Source organism: Microcaecilia unicolor, chromosome 3 (genome assembly GCF_901765095.1).
Source record: "Microcaecilia unicolor chromosome 3, aMicUni1.1, whole genome shotgun sequence".
Lineage (NCBI taxonomy): Eukaryota > Metazoa > Chordata > Amphibia > Gymnophiona > Siphonopidae > Microcaecilia > Microcaecilia unicolor.
Window position 1 is genome coordinate 237,623,005 of NC_044033.1, and position 26,787 is coordinate 237,649,791.

At 42.1% G+C, this 26,787-nt stretch overlaps 1 protein-coding gene across 1 annotated transcript in view; it reads left to right on the forward strand.

The window, feature by feature from the left end:
- LOC115464468 (vomeronasal type-2 receptor 26-like) overlaps positions 1-5,530 on the forward strand; it is a 34,507-nt gene extending 28,977 nt beyond the window's left edge. The window contains exon 7 of the mRNA XM_030194845.1: positions 4,602-5,530. Coding sequence (XP_030050705.1) covers positions 4,602-5,530 — 929 coding nt within the window. The remainder of the gene's footprint in view (positions 1-4,601) is intronic.
- Positions 5,531-26,787: the final 21,257 nt, after the last annotated feature.

The following is a 26,787-nucleotide window of genomic DNA, read 5'->3' on the forward strand; positions in this document are numbered from 1 at the left end:
AAGCTACAGTAAGATTTTGCACTAATTGTGTGCTAGCTGCTAAAATTGACGTGAAAACTGAAAACCTCTGATTTTTAGCTGAAAATTCATCTTAATTTAGGAGCTTAAAAGTTTGCAATTAAAGGGCTCTGTTTATTAAGGTGCATTAGCATTTTTAGCGCATGCACAAAATTAGCCCACAATATTCCTATTCCACAGCTTAGTAAACGGGGCTTAAAGTTAGGCTTGAAATTCTTTTGCCTAGATTTTCAAACGACATACCATTGCATTTAGGTACAATATGAAAAGTACCCTTTTTCGATATAATTCCTATCAATTTTTATAAAAGGACCATCAGAAGGTGGCTACAGTCGTAGCATTCAGTTGCATCTCTTGACGCCAATGTTCTCACCCATTTTCTTCACCAGTCCAAGTATTTTTTTCAAAACATTTTGTTAAGCAGATAGCTTCTTTTTTTTTCTTTTTTAAATATTCTTATTAATCCCATCACATTTATAATATCTTAAAATAAGTACTTATCTCAAATGTATTGTTCTTTTTAGAAGCTTAATATCCAATCCAGTCATTCAATCCATCAACCTCATCCGACATAGCGCTACGTTTTGCTAATCCACCTGCATCAGGGAATTCGGGGTTATGATTAGCTTTTTTTTCCCGGCACCATTCCTTCTGTCAGCATTAGAAAAGCTAATCATTAACCTTGAACTCCCTGATGCAGCTGGACTAGCGAAATGTAGCGCTATGTCGAATGGGGTTGTTGGATTGAATGACTGGATTGGATATCAAGGGCTCCTGTTACTAAGTGGCAGTAAGCCCAATGCAGACTTACCACTCGCTGTACAGGAAGTACCACTGGGCTACCGCAGCAGCCCAGTGGTAGTTCCCACCCCTAGCACACCATCATTTCCAGCGCTACAAAAATTCATTCATTGTAGTGTACCCAGTGGTAATCGGGCAGTGCCGCACGCTACCCAGTTACCGCTGGATTAATGTGGGAGCCCTTACTGTCACCTCAATGGGTGGTGGTAAGGTCTACCCCCAAAATAGTCAGGTCGTTTCCTGTAGGAAGGCAAGACTTCCCTTTTACCAGCTGCAGTAAAAGGGGCCTCGGCATGCGTGTAAAACACATACTAATGCCAGCAGTGGCCCACTTTTGCCACAGCTTGTTAAAAGGGGACCTAAGCTTCTAAAAAAGAACAATAAATTTGAAATAAATACTTCTTTGAAGATATTATAAATGTGATGGGTTTAATATGACAAATAAAGCTCCAATGACAAGTAGCTCTTGAAATTTTAGATATAGGATCAAGCACATGACCATTAACTCTCTTTAATTATATAATGTTTATTCTTCAACAATGACATTTTGAACTCCATTTGTGGACTTATGATTGGTTAATAGAGAAAAAGATATATGTTTTATTATAATTTCTTGTGATCTTAAATAAGATTCTTTAACCAACTTTCTAGACAAGTTTGATATGCTTGTATATATTGATAAATCTAATAAATAAAAAAAAAATACTTATTTGAAGATATTATAAATGTGATGGGATTAATATGACCAAAAAAGGAAAAAAAAAGCTATCAGCTTAACAAAATGTTTTTAAAAAATACTTTGGACTGATAAAGTAAATGGGTGAGAACATTGCAGTCAAGAGATGCAACTGAATGTCGAGACTCTAGCCACCTTCTGATGGTCCTTTTATAAAATTTATAGGAATTATATCGTAAAAGGGTACTCTTCATATTGTGTTTGATATATTGGAGTCCATTGTAAAGTATATTTTTCTACAGCAATTAGAAATATATTGCACTTAGGTGTCATTATATAGAACCAGGTTGTCCAACCTCGGTCCTCTAGGACTGCAATCCAGTCTAGTTTTCAGGATTTCCCCAATGAATATGTATGAAATCTATTTGCACTCTCCCCTACCTTCAGTGTATGCAAATAGATCTCATGCATATCCAATGGGGAAATCATGACATCCCGACCTGGTGAGGGCCGAGATTGGACACCCCTGATTATAGAATAAAAATTAGCATTTGCATGTATGCCTGTATTCTATTAACCTAGGCTCCTCTTAAAACATCATCCTTTACATGCATGAATTCACATGCACTAAAAAAGTAGTTCTATGAAAAAGCTGCTAATTTGTACACATGCGTTACATGAGTATGGGACAGATTCAGTGAATTCCACCAAAGAGTAGGTGCCAGAAAAAATTCATGCTCGGTGCTATTCTAAGGTCACTCCGGGCTGAGCAGTCTTTATAGAATAGTGCTTAGTGCACATTCTGATACCCCAACTTTGGGCATGAGGACTTACACCAACAGAAACCTGGTATAAATTCTGTTGCACAACTTGAGTGCGCAACCTGTGTATAATTCTTTGGTATGCCCCTGACCCACCCATGCCCTTCCCACAGACATGCCCCCTTTTGGGTTGCACAAGAGGATTTGGGTGCAAATCTTTATGGCATTGCGCACAACCAGATCCATGCGCAAACCCAAATTAGAGCCAATTAACATGATTGTTAGCTGCTGATTAAATAATTTATTGGTGTGCAGATCGATCACAATTCGGGGGGCCCCAAATTTGGGCACCATTTATATAATCCAGGGGTAGATGTTTAGAATAACAGCATATATGTGTGTACATACAAGTGTATAGGCCAAGTGGACACCTACATGCCATTCTGTAAATATCCACAGGTCTTGCATAGCACATATTTCCACAATGGGAATGCATAGGGCAGATCCTGGACAGAGTGTAGGTGGGGTTCACACTTAACACATATATTTATACATATCGTTTATCGTTTATTTATTTACTATACCGTTACTTATTGCTTTGGCAAAACAGAACGGTTTACATGTTAAAAGAAGCATTAAAAACAAAAAAACATAACATCTAGGAAATCCAGTAATCGATAGGAAACCACAACTAACCAACCATACAAAAGATAACAACAAATAATAATAACAATTATACCAAACCTACAAATGTATAATAATTCAAACTGTAAATTAGCATCTCATTTATTTTAACTTTATCCTGCATTATTATCAAATGTATTTTGAAAAAGATATGTTTTTAGAGTTTTACGAAAATGGGAATATGTGTCCTCTAATCTTAATAATTTTGGGAGACCGTTCCAAAGTGAGGGCGATAGAAAAAAAAAAGGCTGACTTCCGTGTAGATTCCCATCTAGCCCTCATTGGTGATGGAATTACTAACTTATTATTTGTAAGCAATCTAAGAGTACGTATCGGTGCACATGGTACAGTAAGATTTGCTAAATACGATGGAATTGATAAATGTAACGCTTTATATATCAGAATGTAGATCTTAAATTTTATTCTGGCTTCAATCGGAAGCCAGTGAAGTTGGTATAAAAGTGGTGTAATTCTGTCATATTTCGATGCTCGACAAATAACACGGGCTGCAGTATTTTGTATCAATTATAAACGTCTTAAATTTGCCTTGGTGATGCCTTCATAAATGACATTGCAGTAATCTAGACATGTAATAATATAAGCATACGTTAACGTATGTAGGGAATTTTTATCCAACAAATTTCTAATAGAACGTAATCTCCGTAAATGATAAAAAGATTTTCTTATTACATCTGATATTTGCTCATCAAAAGATAATGCAGAGTCAAGAGTAACACCTAAATATTTAAAAGATGGTACCGTAGGTAATTGCTTGCCAAATAAAGTAGGTATTAATGCTGGTATTGATCCATGACCTGTTATCCAAGATGTTATCGTTTTATCTGGATTTAATACTAACTGCTGTTTTTTAAGCCAACTAGCTACTTCATCAAGGCAATTTTGAATAGGTGTTAAATCAATATTATGCGGTTGCACATAATGAATAAGAAGGAAATCATCAGCATATGAATATGAACTGATACCTAAGGACTGAATAAGCAACGAAAGTGGACTGACATATAAATAAATAGTATAGGTGACAAAACCGATCCTTGTGGTACCCCAAGTGATAATGTGGGACTTTGAAGTAGATCAATTTTGAACAACTTTAAAAGAACGATTACTAAGGAAGGATGTAAACCAAGTGAGAACGGTACCAGACATCTCAATTTCCTTTAAACGACTAAGTAATAGATCATGATCTATTAGATCAAATGCCGCAGAAAGATCAAGTGAAACAATCAGTGCAATATAGCCTTGTTCCACTCTAGAGTATATTTCACTTAAAAGAGAGGTCAAAATCATCTCTGTACTGTGGCCTTTCCTAAAGCCTGATTGCCTTGGATGTAGCACATTCTTTGACTCTATGTATGATTGCAACTGTGCAAACACTGTCGTCTCCATATACAGTACTATCAGCTACTTGCTTATGTCCTACATTTAGGGGTGATCATTCGCACTAGCTCTATGACTATCATAGGGGATGCACCTAACTTCTAGGCTCATAATGTATATACCAGGACAATATGCACCTACATTCCTGTATAGAACATTATCCCATTGCTACAACAGAAAATTATCCAGAATATAAGAAAACTACTTTCACTGTCCTAAAAATTATGCTATTTATGAGATACTTAGAGAATATTCTTCATTCTTAGATGGCGACACCTGTTGGAAGTGCCCAGAAGACCAATGGCCCAATCAAAAGAGAGATGCCTGCATCCCCAAAGTGATAACCTTCCTGTCCTATGAAGAGCCTTTGGGGATAGTGTTGACTTCCATCAGCGTTTTCTTCTTTCTGATCACTGCTGTCATCATGGGAATCTTTATTAATTACCGAGACACTCCCTTAGTGAGAGCCAACAACCAGGGCCTCAGTTACATTCTCCTTACCTCCCTCATGCTCTGCTTTCTCTGCTCATTAATATTCATCGGCTGTCCAAACAAGGTGACCTGCATTCTCCGACAGACTGCTTTTGGGATCAATTTTTCCATTTCTCTCTCCTCTGTATTGGCAAAAACCATCACTGTGGTCACAGCCTTTTATGCCACCAAGCCTGGAAGCAAGCTGAGGAAATGGATGGGTTCCAGGGTCTCAGTTTCTATAGTTCTTTCCTGTTCACTTATTCAAACTGTTCTGTGTCTTGCTTGGTTGTTCACTGCTTCACCATTCCCATATCTTAATATGGAATCAGAAACTGGAACGATATTAATTGAATGTAATGAAGGATCTATAATTGCATTTTATTGTGTTCTGGGTTATTTGGGAATTCTGGCCAGTCTCAGCTTCATTGTAGCTTTTTTAGCAAGAAATCTACCTGACAGGTTCAATGAAGCCAAGTACATCACCTTCAGCATGTTGGTGTTCTGCAGTGTCTGGATCTCCTTCATCCCAACGTATCTGAGCACCAAGGGCAAGTACATGGTGGCAGTGGAGATATTTGCTATTCTGGCCTCTAGTGCTGGACTCATGGGCTGTATCTTTATCCCCAAGTGTTACATTATTCTGCTAAAACCTGACAGGAACAGCAGGAAATATCTAACAAAAACTACTGGGGGAAATATTGAAATATATGCTACTGAATAAAGATAAATTGATATGCTATCAGTTTGTCTTTATTTTAATATTCAGTGGAAATTTCTTTAGGTATGACCACTGAATATCCAGTCCTCTGCTTAAATGGATAAATTGCATATTTGAACTTATAACTATCATTTGTGAGGTCCTTTTTGATCAGTGGTTCTCAAGGGATTCCTCAGGACACACCTAGTAAGTCAGCTTTTCAGGATTCCAACAATTAATATGTGTACATCTGATTAGAAATGGTATGTCATAGTAGCAGTAGTAATAGAATTTGGATACAGTGTGTAGAGGAGTAGCCTAATGGCTAGTACAGTGGACTTTGATCCTGGCAACCTGGCTTAAATTCTTACTGCAGCTCCTTGTGACCTTGGGCAAGTCACTTAACCCTCCATTGCCCCAGGTACAAAAAGCTTAGATTGTGAGCCCTCTAGGGACAGAGAAAGTACCTGCATATAATGTGTACAGCACTGCATATGTCTTGTAGTGCTATAGAAACGAGTAGTAGCAGTACAAATCTTTATTCAAATCTATCTCATTCATGTTCATTGAGGTTATTCAGAACATCAAATTGACTAGATGCTGCCAATTAAGTAGAGACTATATCTTTTTTTTAAATTAGGGGCAAAAGTATGCAGTGGAGGATTAAGAACAATTAGATACTTTAATCACTTTTTTAAATCTATACATTTCTCTTAGTAAGTGCCATACCCAACGGGGAAAGCTTTTAACATGGATGTATATTCTCTAGGGAAGATGGGTAATACAAGTGTAAATTTTAGACACACCTAAATCATGATCAATCCCAAGCAAACTGAGCCCCTCTGAAATCTCAGCATCCTTGTGTCCTCCATATGTAAAGAGAGTTTTTTCTGAAATTTCTGTTTACACACACAAGCAACCTATATATACAAATGCTGTTATTTAGGGTGAAGATGCTCCTACAATAACGACCTTTGTATGGTAAAAAGCCTGTCTCCTCTCCAGACAATGGTGATTCAATGAAGGTTTTTGTAGTATTTTCTGGCCAGTCAATATTCTGCCTGTAACAGTCAGCGGTGTTTTAAGTGCTCACCTTGGACAGCTAAATTAACAGCTACTTTACATTACAAATGGTCTTATAATTCCACTAATACATAAAGTTCTATACGGATTTCTAAATAAGAAGCCAAGCTGTTCTAAGGAAGTACATTATAGTAAAACATCTGCCTCTAAATATTTCTTCAAAGAAAAAGATTTCAGCAAATTTTGAAAAACTAAATAGTTTTCAACATTTTAATATGAGATGGTAATGAATTCCAAATAGTGGCTGCCTAATATGAAAAGCTACATGAGAAAGCTCTCCTAGATCTAAATAGTCTAGAACTGGGGAGATGCAATAGAAAAGTATCTCATAGAGTGCCAATCCTGCCCCCCTTTGGTGGAAGCCTCTCAAATATTATATTGTACATAATTTAAAATGAATAATGAAGATCTATCAATAGAGGTGTAATTTTGTCATATTTATATGCAGAATACATCTGTCTCCTCCCATATCAAGTTCAATATCTCTTGTTTATTTTTAAAGGTCATCTTCCTTCTGCTCCTGCATACTTCAACAATTTTCTTATTCCTTATGTTCCCTCCTGTTCCTTTGGGCTCATCCCACTGTATCCTTCTTGTTCTTCCATTACCTTTTTCTCTCTGCCTGAATATATCCCATAAAACTGCTTTCAGCTACTTTGTGCTCATGCTTTGAAATCTTCCCCATCAGTTTCAGATTTCAAACTTCTTTCGCTAAGTTCAAGTCCCTATTAAAAACCCATCTTTTTCTAGGAGTCCTTCAGACTCATCTCTGCCTAACTTACCTTCACTATCCTTTCCTCCTTTTTTCCTCCTTGCTTCCTTTCACTCTGTACTGATTTTAATTAGTAAACCGTATAGTTGTCGTGCTTTGGCTCTTTTAGCGATATATCAAGATACTGCGATATTACCACTAAAGCTCACGGCAGCCATCTTACAGATGTAGCTTCTGGAGGCAGAAGATAGTGGGGATTGCTCCTGCCTGGGCTACAACATTGGACCACCAGAGAGTATAAGATAGGCCCTGGTTGGGGGAGGGGGAGTCTACAGGTGGGAGGGGGATTCACAGGATCTGTTTTCAAGAGGCTTGGTACCAGGAGGGGGAACTCCATCTATGTATATGTCTATCTGTAAAATTTTGGCATTTATGTGTATATATGCCTATTGTAGTGTGGCTCGTGGCTGTTTGCAGGATCTCATTGAAATGTCACACACACACATTGTAATCCCCTGGGGTGTGGCTGAAGTATCTAGGAGCAGCAGTGGGTCCTCCTCTGAATGCCTGTTTTCTCACACACACACAGTTCAATTCAAAAAACCCCAAAGGATCCAGGTAGGATTCCCCTGGAGTTCAGTTCCACTTGTCTAAGTTGGCTTTAGTTATGCAGCAGAGAAAAGTTTCTCTAATTATGATCTCAGTGAGCAATTTTTTCCCACAGTTTATAAGCTTTCAGGCTGGCAGCCCGTAGCTATAGCCTTTAACTCTCTGGTAAGGCTTCACCCAATCCCCCCCCCCCAAGCAGTTCAAACAGTTTATCTCAGTCAGTTCATCAATTAAGCCAAAAATATCAGCAAACATTTTACTTTCACTTCTCCAGCACACTCAAGAAGCCCTTCTACAATAAGGGCTGGCAGCACACCTCCCACTACACAGTGCTCATTCACCTGTGTCCTCCCACGCTGCCTTTAATAGCTGGAGTTCTCTTGCTCGGTAGTTTCCCATTCCATAACTGCAGGCTCTGCTGAGGGTTCCAGAGGCACATCCTTCCCCTCCTCCATACACTCCATGGTTTCTTCCCCCTCAGAGCTGCTTCTCTAGGCCTCTTGTTCTCGGAGAGTCCTCAGAAATTCCTCCCTTCGCTCACCACACCCAGGAGGAATCACATACTGCTTTCTCAGCCAAGGAATTGAGCTTCATCCCAGCCAGTCCCTCTAGTAGGGGCTGGGCAAATGGCAAGCCTTTCCCTGAGCTACTCCTCCCCCATCTTTGCTAGGACTCCACTCCTGCCTTTTGGTCCTGCCCTTCCCATCCTGTCCCAAAAGGGGTTCTGGGTACTGTAGTCTGAGGGGATTTTGCCTCCTAATGGGGACTTGTGCACTAACCTCATCACAACATATACAGGTTACAAGTAAAAGTCAAAAGGACTTCATTTATGTACACCAAAAAGGCTGCAGTCAGCTCTGTTACTTCACAGGCTTAGTCCTTTTAAGCAGAGTCTCACTCACTCAATATAGTCCCAGCCAATACTCTTCATGGGGCTGGCTCTGAGCCAGGCCCAAACACTATGGCAACAAATGCTATCTCAGGTCCCTTCTGGACACACATCAAATGTATACACCTTAGGAATACTCTGCAAGGTTCTCTCTTGGCAGTCTTCTGTCCATGTAAAATTAACTCATGGAGGCTGACTTGACTGCTTACAGTTTCCTACCCCAGGGAAAACTTAGCTCTGGCTATTTATCTTCCCTGGCACTCTCCTCAGGTACTGCAGCCTCAGTTGCCACTCCCTTAGAGACCTCTTGACTTGGGGGCCTGTACTTGGAAACCTTTTCATTTGAGGCCTCCCTGAACTCTTCTACTTTAGAGTATTAACCCCCTCCCTGCCTGAGCTCTGCCCCTCTGACTTAGTAGGTTAGTAATACCTGCCATAAGGTGGTTCAACTTCAGCCTTGGTGAGGAAGTGATCCTATGGAAACCCAGGCATGTACCACCCAGTCCCTCACAATATCATTTTACTGAACATGAGAGCTAATCTTGAAACAATACACAAGCCAGTCGATATTCAAAATAGTTTGAGTGAGCAGGAGATATACCTGCCATTTTAAATCATGCTCTGTGGACTTATTGTTGAATATCAACTCTGATCAGCCATTTTTGAAGTCACTGGAGAGAGGCATTCCAAGGGTAGAGTTGGGGAGGAGCTGGCAGGTATGTGATCCTGTGGGGAGGGTCTGGATGTTACAGAGAAGAGAGGGAGGGGGACCCTAAATTCCAGAGGGGAGTGGGAGGAAGGGAACGGAGATATAGACGGATTCTGGATGCCCTTCTGGGGAGGGGAGTGGGAGAGAGGGGGGATCAATAAGGGATTTTCATGTTCTTCTGGAGGGAGGGAGAAAGGGGATCCTGGGAGAGTTGCTGGATACTCTGGGACATGGAAAGGGGGAACAGAATCCTTGGTAGGAGATTGGGACCTGGACAGATATCCTGATATTCTGCCAGGACCTGCATAAGACCCAGTGGCTAGCACAAAATGAATTAGCCCCGGCTATTCTATATCAGTGCCTGGACATGGCCCAGCATTGAATATATGGGGTTAATTTTGCCCACAGTGGTCAACAATTAAAAAAACACTAACCACCACAAGATGAATATTGACGGGAAAGTTTTTAAAGGCCCAATATTTCCACAACCCTAATCCAGTGGTCAAATGTAGAAGACCTCAATATCCCACCAAACCTTATATTCTCCCTCCCCAATAAAATTTCCATACCTCAGTTCTCTTGCCATAACCCAGTGGTGTACCAAGGGGGGGGGGGCGGTGGGGGCGGTCCGCCCCGGGTGCACGCTGCTGGGGGGGTGCAGCAGAGCGCACCTGTCGGCTCCGAGTTCGCTAACTTCGCTCGTTCGCTGCAGCTCCCTCTGCCCTGGAACAGGTTACTTCCTGTTCCGGGGCAGAGGGAGCTGCAGCGAACGAGCGAAGTTAACGAACTCGGAGCTGACAGGTGCACGCCGCGGCACTCCCCCCCAGCAGCGTGCACCCCAGGGGGTGTCATTTCACCGGGCTGGGGGGGGGGCGCTGCACCTGGGGGGGGGGCGCATCGGCGATCCGCCCCGGGTGCCATCCAGGCTAGGAACGCCACTGCCATAACCTTCAGCCTAACCCTCTCTAGGACAAAAGTCAAAGGTTCCAGATGATCCAAACCCCTAGAGTGCTCATCTAAACCCCAGGTATAAATGAGAAGTTAGCTAATTGGTATGCATAACTTGAAACAGAAGTAAAAACCAATGGTTAGAAGAGCTGTTGTATACATATACCCTTGGATTCTATATATGGTGATGAAATTTTGGCTTAGGTCCAAGGTATGCACATAAACAAATTGGTTAACATGCCGTTAACTATCAATCATGATCAATTATTGGTTAATTTGTACTAATTTGTTTTTTAGGGCAAATCTGCCTGTGTGCTATTCTACAACACTAAGCACCTAAATCTCATAGCATGCAACTCAAATGGGGAGTGGCCAGGGGAAGGGCTGGGGCAAGTCAGAGGTGTGCTGAAAAGTTGTGTGCAGTGTTATAGAATAGCGCCGTTTATGTGTCAAAATGCCACGAGTTGGGCGGCAACCACTCTAAGTGGAGGAACACTCGATCCCTACGAGCTTCAACAAGGAGGAGTTCAAAGAGTAGGGTGGGTTGGCTCTTCCAAAAAAACCAAGGGACACGCTTGCTTAGAAAAGGTGATCTTTATCGGAAATCATCAAACAATTTTAACGACTTGACACAGGTGCCGTGTTTTGGCGCCAAATCGTCTGCCTCAGGAGTTTTGGAATGTTCATTGTATAATGGTACAAAAAATGTTCAGGATCATATTCAACCTTAAGCGAACAAAGCTCTTTCGGATTTCTGCTGACAGAAGTTTTATGTGCTGTTCCACATCTTGGATATACTTTGTTCGCTTAAGGTTGAATGTGATCCTATTCCTGAGGCAGGCTCTTTGGCTGTTAACAAGCAATTATTAACACTAATTGGCATTAATTAAGGGGCCCTTTAACTAAGCCATGCCTAAAAGTGGCCTGCGCCGGTGTAGGCGAGTGTTTTGGATGCGTGCAGGTCCATTTTTGAGCGTTCCTGGAAAAAAGGCATTTTTTGTGGCCAAAAATGGACGTGCAGCAAAATGAAAACCAGCGCATGTCCATTTTTGTCCTGAGACCTTACCGCCACCCATTGACTTAGCGGTAAGGTCTCATGCGCTAACCAGGTGGTAAGCGGCCAGTGCACGTAAACTGCTGATTACCTTCGGGTAAGCGCCATGCAGTAGAAAATAGAAAATATTTTCTACCGCGTGTTTTGGGCACACGTCAAACATGGAATTACCGCTTGGGACACATGGTAGCCGGGCAGTAGTTCCAATCTGGCACTCGTTGGACGCACATAGGTGCCTACGCGCCTTAGTAAAAGGGCCCCTAAGGGAGTGGCATTCTGTAATGTGGTGTGCTTAAATTCTAAGTCGCATAGTTGAAAAGGGGGTGTGGCTATTGGTGTGGGCATTTCTAAAATCTATGCGTTTTGTTATAGAATACACCCACTCTGTGCCAAATTTAGGCATCAGGATTTATGCCAAGTAAAATGTGGCGTAATTGACCACAACTAAATTTGGTTGCATAGAGAGGTGCTCGGTGTATTCTCTATAACATTTAGAAATTTAAGCCTGTTCTATAAAATATAGACATTCATTAGAGAATACCCCTAGGCGTAATTTTTTCCACACAGAATTTTTAGGCGCCATATGTAGAATCTAACCCTATAGGGAAAGTACATTGATATGATGCCTTTAAAAACATTCTTGATGTTGATTGGTAGATGCTTGGGTTGGTGTCTCTTTGAATACATTTTGGAAGTATTTCTGCCGGAAGCAGTGAGCTCCAGCGAAACAAGGCGCTTCATTGAAGATTTTGAAGAGTTTTTGCTTGTTTGGGAACAATTTTGACAGCACAGAGTGGATGGTGATATTGCTGAAAGTTATCAGAAAGTGACATGGGATTTTTTTTTTCAAAGTTCATGTTGTGCTCAAATTTTATTAATCCTTCAATTCATGCATTTTCCTCACTGGTGTCAAAACAAAAAACAACAAAAAAGTTAGCAAATTGTGTCCCTCTCTCATCATATTTAACACTCCAGCACCAAGAGCTTAATGGAATTCCCAATGCAGCATAGCATCTTAATGCGGAGAAATGCAAAGTGATGTACTCAAAGAAAAGCTACGAGAATGGTAAAGGGTTTGCGTTACAAGACGTATGAGGAGAGACTTGATGACCTGAACATGTATACTCTGGAAGAAAGGAGAAACAGGGGTGATATGATACAGACATTCAAATATTTGAAAAGTATTAATCCGCAAACGAACCTTTTCCGGAGGTGCGAAGGCGGTAGAACGAGAGGACATGAAATGAGATTGAAGGGGGGCAGACTCAAGAAAAATGTCAGGAAGTATTTTTTCATGGAGAGAGTAGTGGATGCTTGGAATGCCCTCCCGCGGGAGGTGGTGGAAATGAAAACGGTAACAGAATTCAAACATGCGTGGGATAAACATAAAGGAATCCTGTTCAGAAGGAATGGATCCTAAGGAGCTTAGCTGAGATTGGGTGGCAGAGCCGGTGGCGGGAGGCGGGGATAGTGCTGGGCAGACTTATACGGTCTGTGATTTGTACCTGTCCTCTTCAGGGCAAAGTAGGGTATACACAAAAGTAGCACATATGAGTTTATCTTGTTGGGCAGACTGGATAGACCATGCAGGTCTTTTTCTGCCGTCATTTACTATGTTACTAAGTTGTAGCTTGACCGCTCTGATGTCCAAAGGATAAAGTGCAGCTGATCAACAATAAAGTTCTTCATGCGCTAAAGCAGCTGGGTTCTCAGGATACTTTTCGCTTTCATTGCTGATCTGAACTTTCCAGGAATTCCTTTAAAATTTGAGGTAGCTCTGGACTATTGTAGATGAACCTATGCCTGTATCCTAGATCCTTTTGAAAAGGGACAAATTGCACTTTAAAGTCACTCAAGCTCCGAGATGCTGCAGCAATGTTATAAAGCTTTCTTCCAAGATGAAATGGCACAACTGGATCATCTTCAGCATGAAGAATAAGCAATGGGCAGGAAATGTATTTCACATTGTCATCACTTGCAAAGTTGATTCTATTTGCAGTGATTGGGTCCAGAAAGAACCAGTCAAACCCAGGGAAATACCTATAAATCACAGAAAATGGATGACTTTTCGCCTCTTCACGTATATTGGTAAAGAGTGATTCCAATATTAAAGCATCTGGAGGAGTTTCTCTTTCACACAGACATCTCACTAAGTTTGTTGCAACTCTATAGAAGGTGTTCTCCGAGGACAGCAGGCACATATTCTCACATGTGGATGTCGTCATCCACGGAGCTCAGTATGGACACTGCCATAGTGCACTGTCACTTTAGATTTTTTTTTAATGTTTATTTGTGATTTTATTGAAATATAATGCAGTGGAATAATACAACATCTGAACCAACCACAACTTAGGTTCACAATAATAAGCATAAAAGATACCAATAGATAACTGACATTTCTTTTATCGCAACATGCCCGTCCACCCCCTCCCCCACCCCTTCCCCCTCCCATTCCTCCCTCCCCCCCCCCCCCCATCTACATCTAGGTTTTTTGCAGAGTAGGTTCGGGGTGAGATGACCATAGAACATATGGGTCCCAAATGCGGTGATAGGCTAGTATACTACCTATACGTAACGCTGTGAGTTTAGACATCAGATGGATATAATCCAGCTTGCGTAATATCACAGATATGTCAGGTAAAGACTGTTGTTTCCATGCTGCCGCCAATACTAATTTGCTAGCCACAAACACTTGTGTAACCAATCGGTGAGTGTTCAAGTTCACACCCTGCGGTTTAACATGCAAGAGACAGTGTTCCATTTTCTTGGGATAACTGATCTCAGTCAAACTAAACACAAATTTCAAAACTTTGGTCCAGAATTCTTGTGCAAAAGGGCAAGACCACCAGATGTGATATATATCTCCCTCCTCCCCGCACTGGCACCAACATAAGGCTGATCCCACCTTGAACATTCTAACCAATCTTTTGGGAATATAGTACCAGCAATAAAGTATCTTGTATCCATTCTCTACCAGGGAGCTTGACACCGATACTTTAAGCAAGGATTTGAATACCCTTTCCCACTCTGTGTATTCATAAGAGATCCTCAATGCCTTTTCCCACTTCTGTAAATAATAAGTAATAGGTTTATTCTGCTGGAGCAGTGCCTTATAGATTCTCAATAGTCCACCTATCCCCCCCCCCCCCCACCAGCCATCGCCTGCTCCAATTGCGTTTCCGTTAGACTTAACTGCCCCTTTGCTCGCCTAAGGATAAAGTCTCACAGTTGGTGATATTGAAATGCATTGGGTGAAGGTATCCCGTATTCTTCTTGTACTGCCCCAAATGCTAAGAGTCTGCCACCCTCCCACACTTGCCCAAGCTCACATAGACTTAATTGTTCCCAATTGCCATAACAGGGATCGGATACCCCAGGGAAAAATCCCGGTGCAAATCGTATAGGCATATGTAGAAAGTGTGTGCGCCCTGGAAAGACGCACCCTCTAATCGCGTACCACTGAAGAAGTGGCGGGGCTATTTTAACCACCCCTCTTAATAATCTCTCAGGTAACCAGGGGATAGCCCTCAGTGGGTATAGGTCAAACCAAGTTTGCTCCAGCATTGTCCAAATCTTTCTCTCTCCCCGAAGCCAAGCAGCCAAAATTCTAAGGTGAGCTGCCTAATAGTAAAGAAAGAACGAGGGGACTCCCATTCCCCCATGAGCTTGTGGTTGGCACATTACCGCTCGACGCACCCGTGGGTGTCTCTTTTTACAAATTACTACTACTACTACTACTATTTAGCATTTCTATAGCGCTACAAAGCATACGCAGCGCTGCACAAACATAGACACTCTCCTATGCAAGCCTTGAAAGAATTTATCGGATAGAGAGATTGGCAGTGCCATAAACAAGTATAGCAATTTAGGGAGCAAAATCATTTTAACTGCATTTATGCGTCCTAGCCAAGAGATCATCAATCCCTCCCACCTTTCTAATTTTAAGAATAGCTCTCGCACTTTAGCAGGGAAATTTGCCTCATAAAGATCCTCTAGGCGCTTAGTTAAGTTTACCACCAAGTATCTAGTAAATCGAGGCGCCCAGCAGAAAGGAAAGCTGAATCTCAACCTCGTAACCTGATCGTCTGGGACTGTGATGTTCAAGGCTTCAGACTTGTCCATATTTATCTTAAAGCCTAGCACCCTACCATAATCATGCAATATCGATGACAAGACTGGAAAAGAAGTACTGGGTTCAGTTAAGGTAAGTAATATGTCGTCTGCAAACAAAAGGATACTTGATTCAATCGTCCCCCGTCGCAGCCCTTTGATATCTGGGTGCGTGCAAATATAGATGGCTAGAGGCTCGATCACCATTGTGAAGAGGAGAAGAGACGAAGCGCAGCCCTGTCTTGTTCCCCGGAATAAGGAAAACTGAGAGGTATGGCTACCATTTACTCGCACTGAAGCAGTGGGCCCCTTATATAAAAGATGTAGCCAATGAAGAAAACAGCCCGATATTCCCATTCTCTCCGCAACCGCAAACAAGAAGGGCCAGTACACCCTATCAAACTCCTTCTCGGCATCTAATGAGAGTAAACACATGGGAACTTTCATGGAATGAGCACAGTAAATAAGGTGAAGCACCCGGCGAATGTTATCAAAAGTTTGACGCCTGTGAGCAAATCCTGCCTGATCCTCCTGCACTAGAAGTGGAAGGTAATGTTGTAAATAAGAGGCCAGTATCTTAGTGAAGATTTTATAGTTCACCCCTAGTAAAGAAATCGGCCTGTAGGAGCTACATAGTTGCGGGTCTTTTCCCGGTTTAGTTAAAACTCCCTGAGCCCATACGCCAGGCCCCCTCCCTGCCCATCTTCAAATCATTGCTCAAAGCCCACCTCTTCAATGTCTTCTTCGGCACCTAACCACTACACCTCTACTCAGGAAAGCTAGACTACCTAAACTAGACATTTCGTCTTTTAGATTGTAAGCTCCTTTGAGCAGGGACCATCCTTCTTTGCTAATTTGTACAGCGCTGTGTAACCCTAGTAACGCTCTAGAAATGTTAAGTAGTAGTAGTAGTAAAACTGTAATAAAAGCCAAATTCGAAGTCTCCAGGAGTGTTTGTGCCTCCTTTAATGAGTTAAACACCATCAAAAGGAGAGGGGCCAAAAGCTTACCAAAAATCTTATAAAACTTATTTGTGAAGCCATCCGGCCCCGGAGACTTGGTAGGGGCCAAGGCCTGGATTACTTCTAGAATCTTATCTAATTCAATAGGTCTAGATTTCCTATGCTGGGCCCCTTCCATTAACCTCAGTAAGCGGATCTGGTCTAGAAAAGCAGATATATCATCCTCCGAGGGATCAATATCAGAGGTGTAAGTTCCTTTGAGCAGGGACCGTCCTTTTTATTTATTTTGTACAGCGCTGCGTAACCCTAGTAGCGCTCTAGAAATGTTAAGTAGTAGTAGTAGGTGTAAAGTTTCGCATAGAACTGTTGAAATATTAGCTGTAGCTCCACTTGATCCGAGGTCACCACTCCATTGCCATCCCTCAATTGTGAAATAGGGGCACGACTCGCCTGCTTTTTTAACTTATGGGCCAAAAGTCTACTTGCCTTATTCCCAAATTCGAAATGTGTCTGTCGGACCCTTTGCAGCTGCTCCGAGATATCGGCCAGTTGCAACATGTATCTCCTGATGAAGTTTATGTGCTTGATCTAATAAAGGTTGAGGGGGAGAGCGAGAGTGTTGCGCAATTATGAGTTTTTCCACCCCAGCCAAACATTTCCGCAAAGAATCCTTTGCCTGCTGATGCTCTTTTTGCACATGAGCTTTTAAGGCAATAAGGTGCCCTAGCATGACCGTTTTGAACCCCTCCCATAACACCACAGATGAGACCTCCCCATTATCATTTAGTTGAATATATTCTTTAATCAGATGCTCAAGTTGTTGAACATTAGTCACATCAGAGAGCAAGGTATCATCTAGGTGCCAGTGTGGGGTAACTTTCGGCGGATCCCGAGAACAAAAACATAGAATGACCGGGCTATGGCCCGACCATGTACGGGGCACTATCCGGTGATCCTGAATACATGGAAGAATTGCCTAACCAAAAATCAATATGAGAGTAACATCGATGAACTGAGGAGAAATACGTGTATTCTCTCTGTACAGGGATAGTATGCCGCCAGAGATCTATCAATTGCCACCTAGCTAGAAATGCATGAAGCAATGAGCGGCTCTGCTGAGCATATTGTATTGCCAGAGTCGAGTTATCCAGCTGGTGGTTGAAGGTAAGGTTAAAGTCCCCCCCCCCCCCCCAAATAACACTGACCCCTCCCCATGTGTCAGTAATAACTGATCCAATTGGTGGAAAAATTCCTTGTGGTCCGCATTAGGCCCATATACATTAACTATAGTATATTTCTGAGTCCCCACTGAAAAAACTAATAATAGAAAATGACCCCCCTTATCTCGAATAGTTTTTTCAATGCGCCAAGGGTGGGAATCATTAAACGCTATCAGAACCCCCTTTGTCTTGCCCCCCTCATGGTTAGATGCAAAATACAGAAGTGGGTAATTACAATGTCTACACAAATGTTTGTGTTGCAACTTTAGATGCATCTCCTGAATCAGGGCAAAGTCCACCTTCAGACAAACCAGCTCCCGAAATAGAAGCTGATGCTTCATAGGCACATTCAGACCCCTGACATTAATTTTACATCTGACATCCAAATAGTTTCATACCCCTACTCCAGCAATCAACAGCTCCTCCATTCACACCCCTCTCCCTCCACTCCCAACCATCATTTAACCTCCAAACCAATCCCCCCCCACACCCAGTCAGGTTCCCTCCCCCTCCCATCCCCCTCCCATTCCCCTCCCATCCCCCCATAACATATTGAGATCCTCCCTCATACTAGAAGAAGTATCTGTTTGAGAGAAGTGACCCACCCTCCCGCCCCCGCTTATATACTTCCTCACCATTGTAGATAAAGCATATCCTCCAATATTCCCCAGCACTCAAACAAGCTAACGGTTAACTTTTAAACGCAACTTTTTTATCCTTTCTAGTCCTACCTGTATCCTCATGTCTCATAACCAATATCAGGATTGCAGTTCAAGTCTTATCCTGGTGTATACATCTATGCAGTTACCACAGTCATGGGAGTCATCCTGCCGATTGTTGGCGTTGCAGGCGCTTATGTCCCTTCGTCACCCGCTGCCACTTAGGGTGCACATCTGATGAAGCAGGTGCTCTCGCTTTTCCGGGTGTCCCCAATGCCGCTGGCTGGTCCTCTGCAGGAAGGATCTCCCTGGCTTCCAATCGTGATCTAACCTGGTGCCGGTGGCCATCTTTATAAAACACCAATGCAAAAGGATGTGCCCAGCGGTATCGCAGTCCCAACTCGCGGAGCCTTGCAGTAACCGGTTTAAGTTCCACACGCCACTTTAGGGTGACCGCTGCCAAGTCTTGATAGATCTCTATATGGTATGAATCCCACTGAAAGTTGTTAAGCTGCCGGGCTGCATGTAACACTCGCTCCTTGCGTTTGAAATCCTGGAAGCAGACAATAATGTCTTTAGACAAGTTATTCCGGATGAGGGCCAAAGCCCTGTGGGATTTCTCAATCAGGATCTCAGTGGCATCCAAGGGGGTTCCTGCTTCTGTCAGAATAGCGTTAGTCACCCGTTTTACCACTGATTCACAGTCAATATACGCAGGGGTTTCTGGGAGCCCCCTAAATCTTAGATTGTGTCTCGGGCTACTATTCTCCAGATCTTCAATTTTATCAGCTAATTGCTGGTAGCCCAAGTGTACATCTGACACCCTGCAATCCAGGGATCCCATCTCCTCCATCTGCTCTTCAACTCGGCTTTCCACTTCCTCCAGCCTATTACCCAGGTTCCGGATCTCACCTCTTGTCTGCCCCTAATGAGGCCAGCTCAGAGCGAACGGCTTTCAGGTCGGAGTGAATCTCCTGCAGCCATTCTTTTAGGTCGATCGAGGGAGTCATCCCTGCTAAGTCCTGGCCTTCCCCAGATGCAGATAGATCTCGGGGCGACAAACTCTGAGTGATGCGAGGTGTGCATGGGTGGTGGTTCCGGGTCCGCCTCGTGGTTTGCAGTTGCGCCTCCTGCATACGCGAACTGTGACAAGTTGGTCTGCAAACTCATCGTCTTTGGCAGCCTGGACTCTTCTCCTTGCCGTTCTAGTCAAAATCAGCTGATTGAAGCTTAGATGCTGGGGAAACGCTTTGAAAAACAGCGTGGGCGAGCAGGAGTAATCTCTTCAGACCGCCATACTGTTTGGTGACGCCACTTCCTCCATGACATGGGATTTTGAAATTCATATTCTTTTGTCGGATAAGTACTAAGTGGTGCACCATTCCTTGCTATATTTTTTCTGATGCAGGTCTTTTTTTGAAATTAGGATTGCTCTTATAGTTTAGTTAAGCATTTTCTCTCCCAGTTTCATATTGAGAATTGAGGGGAATTTTTTGAAACCAACGGTTTTTCTCCTTTTGAAGGAGTAATTTTTATATTGGTTCTTTTTTTCCCTCCTTATTTGATTTAGAAACCAATGATAATATCTTGCTCCGTGTACAGTTGAGGTGTATCCAGTAGTGGTACAGGCATTCATCACTGAATTTCCTCACCGGGAAGTTTTGAGGTTTCTATTGTTTAATATATAGACATATCTTTAAGGAAACTGTGAGAGAATAGTTGCTTTGTATACATGCTGGTAATAATTTGTAGCATAAACATTAATATGTGTAATTATACAGAGAGAAGTAATTCTGTAAAGATGGAGCTGATATTTATGTGATAAATTCATGTGTAAATGACTACAGTACCAGCATATATGCATGTATCTGTGCACATTCGGATGTAAATGCCAAAAATTAGGTACATGCTTGTCAGTAAATACTTGCATATCTTCGATAGCATGTATTTTACAAGTGAGTGTCTACTTGGGTGGAGTCTAGGGAGACCATAGGCAGGACTTACATGCGTGTAACTAGAAGTTATGCACATATTTCTTGAATTGAGATGAATGCATTTACAACAGGTCTGTGGTTGGTGTACGTGCTTGTACCTAATCACATACACGTATATAGTCATGCTAGTATTCTACAAAGGAAAGTAGACCCCCCTACTTTCCTTTATAGATTAGGCTCCAATTAGGCACCTTTTTAGTTCCTAAAAATAGCCATCCCTTTATAGAATAGCAAGGTTACCCAGATGGCTCCAGGTCATGGAGAACAGATTGAGTAAGTCCGAGTTTTACTTCTTTTGCTTTCATTGGAAGTAAAACCTGGATTGGCTCAACATGAACTCCATGACCTGGAGCCATCTAGCAACTCTAAAAGTTATTAGCACCTTTTGGTAAATCTAATCAGGGCCGCCAAGAGGGGGAGGCGGGGGGGGCAAACTTCCCCGGGCCCGGACCTCCAAGGGGGGCCCGGCACCGGGGTCAGGTCACTGGCGCTGCAGTCCCCAGTCTCACCTGCCTGCCTCCTCGGCTCTGGGCCCCCTACATTCAATGTGGCAGTCGCAGATCACCTCTCTTCTGGCCTTCCCTCCCTGTGTCCCGCCCTCGCGGAAACCAGAAGTTACATCAGACGAGGGCGGGACACAGGGAGGGAAGGCCAGAAGAGAGGCGATCTGCATCTGCCACTTTGAATGCAGGGGGCCCGGAGCCATGGAGGCTGGCAGGTGAGACCGCAGACTGCAGCGGAGGGGGGTGGCCCCGGGCCCAGCCTAGTCTCTAGGCGGCCCTGAATCTAATCATTCAATAGGGTGTTACTCTTGAAACTATTTGCAAAAAGAACTTTAGGGGCTCATTTTCAAAACAAAAAATGTCCAAAACTTAGAAACGTAAAACTAAAGGATGGTATGAAACTTTTGTCTTACACAGATGATATTTTCTTGTTGGTTTCAGCTGCATCTCGTGATAATTTGTTTTCTGAATTAGATATGGGATGTAGGAAATAAAATGCTGGTCCCTTTCTGTGAGACTAAATTAAATGCAGATAAGACTAAGGTCTTAAGGTTTAGTACAAACGAATTGAGTATACCTGGGTATGTTTCTTGCTCAGATGGTTCACATTGACTATTGATAGACAGTCGAGAGCATTAGGTGTCACAAGTCTGGGACAACAGGCCTGGGATTTTCCAACATTGTAGTTTAAAGATGCAAAACACTACATCACATGCATGATGTAACAGAGCCACCCTGACCGTGGAGTACATTGTCCCAGTAAACAACAAGTTGTTGTATTCTGTTTCTGCAGCCATTATGTCGGCTCAGTCACCAAGGGAATGTCCAGTGGTCCTTGGCTGGCTTGCAGTCTTTGATGATGTTTGTCATGCCCTTGTTGACTGCGCACATGGACACTGGCCTTAGCAGTGAAAGATAAAGTTAGACAAAGTCTATATTATAAAGTCAGGTTAGAAAAGATGAATAGTGCCATGTATTATAATCCCATATACCTTGGTTATATAGGAACATACAGTGCTATATATAGGGGTCCTTTTATAAAGGAGCACTAGCGTTTTAGCCCATATATTCCTATTGGCGTCTCTAACATTTAGCGCATGCTAATCAGCGCGTGCTACAAATGTTAGTGCGCCTTTGTAAAATATCCCTATAGTGCTTTATGCAGGAACCATTTGCCTCCACATGTCTGCATAGTACATACACTTGTTCTAAGAAAATAAAAGAAATTTTGAGTCTATTATATCTCAGTTGAAAAGTAAAATGAAGGATCAGACAAGGTCAACTATGCAGAATCATGCTTGATGATCAAGATGTATAGGAAAGGATAGGGCAGAATTTTAGGGTATGTAGGGTACTTACAATCTGTGAGAGCTCATTGGTAGTATACTGAAGAGGATATTGGGGCTTATGGATGAGGTTTCCATTATTCTCCTTGGGACTTTGATGTAGGCTATCAACGCAGGTATTAGATAAGCAAGCAGCATCCTATCAAGCTAAAAGATAATTCTCCAGCAGCCAACACAAGAAGAATCTATCCTCCTGGAATACACAGGAAGAACCATCCTTTTTATATTTAGAGATTTCACCACAGATAATCCACGTATCATAGAAATGACATAACGTTATAGAGCACAAGACTTTGGTGTAAAACTACTTTACATAAGTATTATTTATTTATTTTGCATATACCACCATTGAGGAACCATCATGTAGGTTTACAAAATCCAGTGCATAAAACAGGCATTAAACAAATTATAAAACATTAATGAGACAAACCAAAGACAAAAAATAAAAGCAGGGAACATGGCATAGAACAACATATCAACCCTATATACAACTAGTGAGTGGGAGACATTTGGAATGGAAGAAACCATCATTATGACATAATAAACATTCATAAAAATATGCTTAACTAATGAAAAGTCTGAATACAAAAATAGGTTTTCAGGGCAGTCTAATATTTCTTTTCAAATGACTCCAGTCCTCGGGGCACACCCAGCCAGTCAAGGTTTTCAGGGTATCCCCATTGAATATATGTTGCTATTATCAATTCTAGGCCTTTAGGTCATTACATTTTTGTTAGGTACTTCCTACTGTTCTTGTCAGGTCTCAGCAGAATAATGTAACATTTAGGGAGAAAGATACAGCCCAGAAGTCCAACACTTGAGGCTAGAATAGCAAATATCTCCACTGCCACCATGTACTTGCCCTTGGTGCTCAAGTATGTCAGGATAAAGGAAATCCAGACGCTGCAGAACACCAGCATGCTGAAGGTGATGTACTTGGCCTCATTGAAACTGTCAGGTATATTTCTTGCTAGGAAAGCTACGATGAAGCTGAGACTGGCCAGAAATCCCAGGTAACCCAGAACACAGTAAAATGCAATTATTGACCCTTCGTTACATTCAATTATTATTATTCCAATTTCTGATCTCATATTAAGATATGGGAATGGAGGAGCAATGAACAACCAGGCAAGACACAGAATAATTTGAATAAAGGAACAAAAAAGGAGCATAGGAATTGAGACCCTGGAACCCATCCATTTCCGGAGCTTGCTTTCAGGCTTGGTGGCATGAAAAGCCATGACCACAGTGATGGTTTTTGCTAGTATGGAGGAGAGAGTGATAGAGAAAGTGATCCCAAATGTAATATGTCGAAGAATGCAGTTTACTTCCTTTGGATGACCAATGTATATCAAGGAGCAAAGGAAGCAGAGCATGAGGGAGATGAGGAGAATGTAACTGAGGTCTCGGTTATTGGCTCTCACTATGGGAGTGTCACGGTAATTAATAAAGACTCCTAGGATGGCAGCATTGATCAGAAAGAAGAAAATGCTGATGATCGTTAAAGCTATCCCCAAAGGATCTTCATAAGACAGGAAGGTTTTCATTTTTGGGATTCAAGCATCTCTCTTCTGATTGGGCCATTGGTCCTCTGGACATGTTGTACAGGTGTCCATATCTGAGAAGGAAAATTATTGTCTCATTATCGCACAGGTACCATGGAACCTGTTTACTAACGTACACTGCAAGTTTAGTGCACAAAATAGCATGAGCATTGTAACTGTAATAATATGTTGCTTCTAAACAGACAGGGCATTTGCTACTTCAGCCAACAACATGGCTGGCTGGCCAGCTGACTGGAAGAGGGGAGGTATTATCTGGAGTATTGTCTCTCATTTTCCAAAGGGAACAACAATGTCACCCAGCCTGTGGAATAATCAATCACATTTCCTCGAGATTTGCTTCCTTGATTAATTTCACAGAGCAGAGACCATAATGAATAACTTGTATCTATCTTTAACCCCATGTGTTTCATGATATCACTCACCGGTTTGGTTGGAGACCTGTCCCTCAGCACATGGAATACAGTCATAGCAACAGACGGGCTTTTTTTTCCTGGTTAACTTCCTGTAACCAGGATGGCAACTCGGGCTGCATCTGGATTGCGGTGGTGTCTGAGGATTGAGAAAACAGGTTATGTAACTTCATTTGACACTGATTGTTGCTTCTGAAATGGTGTGCTCCTTTTCTGATCACCGGTTGAGATATTTTCTTTGGATATCAGAAACCGAGCAGAATAAGCAGTCCACATAAGTGGGCCAACCACAAAATGTCCCAGGCTCAAGTTTCAATCAACCATATATATCTGTTGCCTTTTACAAAATAGGCCTATGTGCCTTGATAGCCTAGGGAACCTGTTATCCAATTATCCTTAAGGGCCAGTTACAAAGGATCAAGCTACCTAACCATGGCTTGATTGGACTGGTTGAAAATGTTCCTTATGGAGCAGCTAATTACCACTGTCTGTTTTTGCTTTCAAAGTAGGAGTCCCTGGGGGCATGTTTACATTATGAAACAACAGCCAGCAAACTTGGATTTTCAGTTCTAACTGGCTAAGGGACCCTTTTAATAAGCCATGTAAGCGTCTACGTGCGCCCAACGTGTGCCAAAGTGCAGGTACCGCATGGCTACCGTGTGGCTCTTGCAGTAATTTCATTTTTGGAGCGTGTCCGATACGCACATCTGAAAAATAATGTTTATTTTCGGATGCACATATCAGACTTGTGCCAAGTGGCATTTGACGTGCGTAGGTCATTACTGCACGGTTATCACATGAGTCTTTACCACTAGGTCAATGGCTGGCAGTAAGGTCTCAGACACAAAATGGACGCGCGGCAATTTTGATGTTGCCGCACATCCATTTTCGGCAAAAATTTTAAAAAGGCCTTTTTTACAGGCTTGCTGAAAATTGGATCGGCACACGCTCAAAACCCGCACCTACACTACCGTAAGCCATTTTTCAGTGCGCCTTTGTAAAAGAATGCCTAAATTGTTACCCCCTAGACCACTATTACAACTATTACTACTTATCATTTCTATAGCGCTACTAGACATACGCAGTGCTGTATACTAAACACATATGAGGCGGTCCCTGCTCAGTAGATCTTACAACCTGTTCAAGACAAACAGGGCTAATAAGTGATTAGGGAATTACTTATAGTGGGAAGATTAAAACAGACATGGGCACTGAACAGGTGAATAGGTGTTAGGTGTTAAAAGCAGCCTCAAAAAGGTGGGCTTTTAGCTTTGTTTTGAATACACAAAGCAGACTTAACTTTATCTGACAACAGTGTTGCTGACGGGGCAGAACCTGTGGCAGCCAATCACTGACAATCATTCTTTTGATCATTTTATGGCAAGATTCATGATACCTGCTTGGATCAGCACCTCTCATCATGATCTAATATCACTTAAATCTGACCTGGGTGAATGAACTCTCCCATATGATCGCCTTTTCAATAATGGTCAAATCTTGTCCTGGAGGAACATGAGGGTTATAACTTCCAACAATTTCATATTTTCATGTCCCATCGGGAAGAAATAGCAAGGTAAAAATATCGTATCCAGTGGCGAGGTCTCCATTCTCATCCATGTACATCTCTTCCCCCAGACCGTTCTTAAAGTGGAGATTCCTCAGATAATGATGGAGCTAAAGATTCAGGTGTAAATTTACAGCAGTGCCAGTTACTCAGATAATTTCAAGTATACATAAAAACAAAACCATTTTTTTCTTTATAATTATTATAAGGGTAGTAAATTTCAAAGTCATTTCTGCAGATGGACTTTTGTGGGGATTTTTAAAAAATGTCCACAGTTAAAATTACATGTGTTGTGCTATTATGCAGAAAATCACCAGAGTATTCAGTCAGGGATTAACAATATTCTTTTAAATGGTGCCAGCTGATTTAGTCACAAATATTTAGTGCCAGCCCCTATCCAGGTACCAGCATGGACTATCCAAATTTGGGGCAGCTATCAGGACTTACCTTAGTAACACTCATATTCAGAGGCAGACCCAGGATAACTATCCAGTTAACTTAGGGCAGCTTTTTTGCCATCCTAAGTTAAATGGATAGTTATCTGGGTAATACTGCTGAAAACTGGCAGGATTTGGATAGCTGCTGGCTCTACCCAACCGCTCCAGGCTACTCTGGCATTAACCGAATCATGCCATTGAAAATCCATGGCTGCCTCCAGTGAGTATTCAAATTATATGGACAATAAATTTCAATGCAGGGACTTCATATCAACAGTGTGACATAATCCCAGCATAACTAATCACTTATATCACCAGTCACTATATACTCAATTATAATATCATAAAAATGTTATTGACATCATAAAATAGTTTTTTTATGACCATCAGAATATGGCAGACTTAAAACATTGAAATCCTTTAGAAGTAGCTGCCAAATTGACATTGGTCTTGTTTTAATTTTTTTTTCTACAGTATATCTATATGTTCTCAAAACTGAGGGGCCCT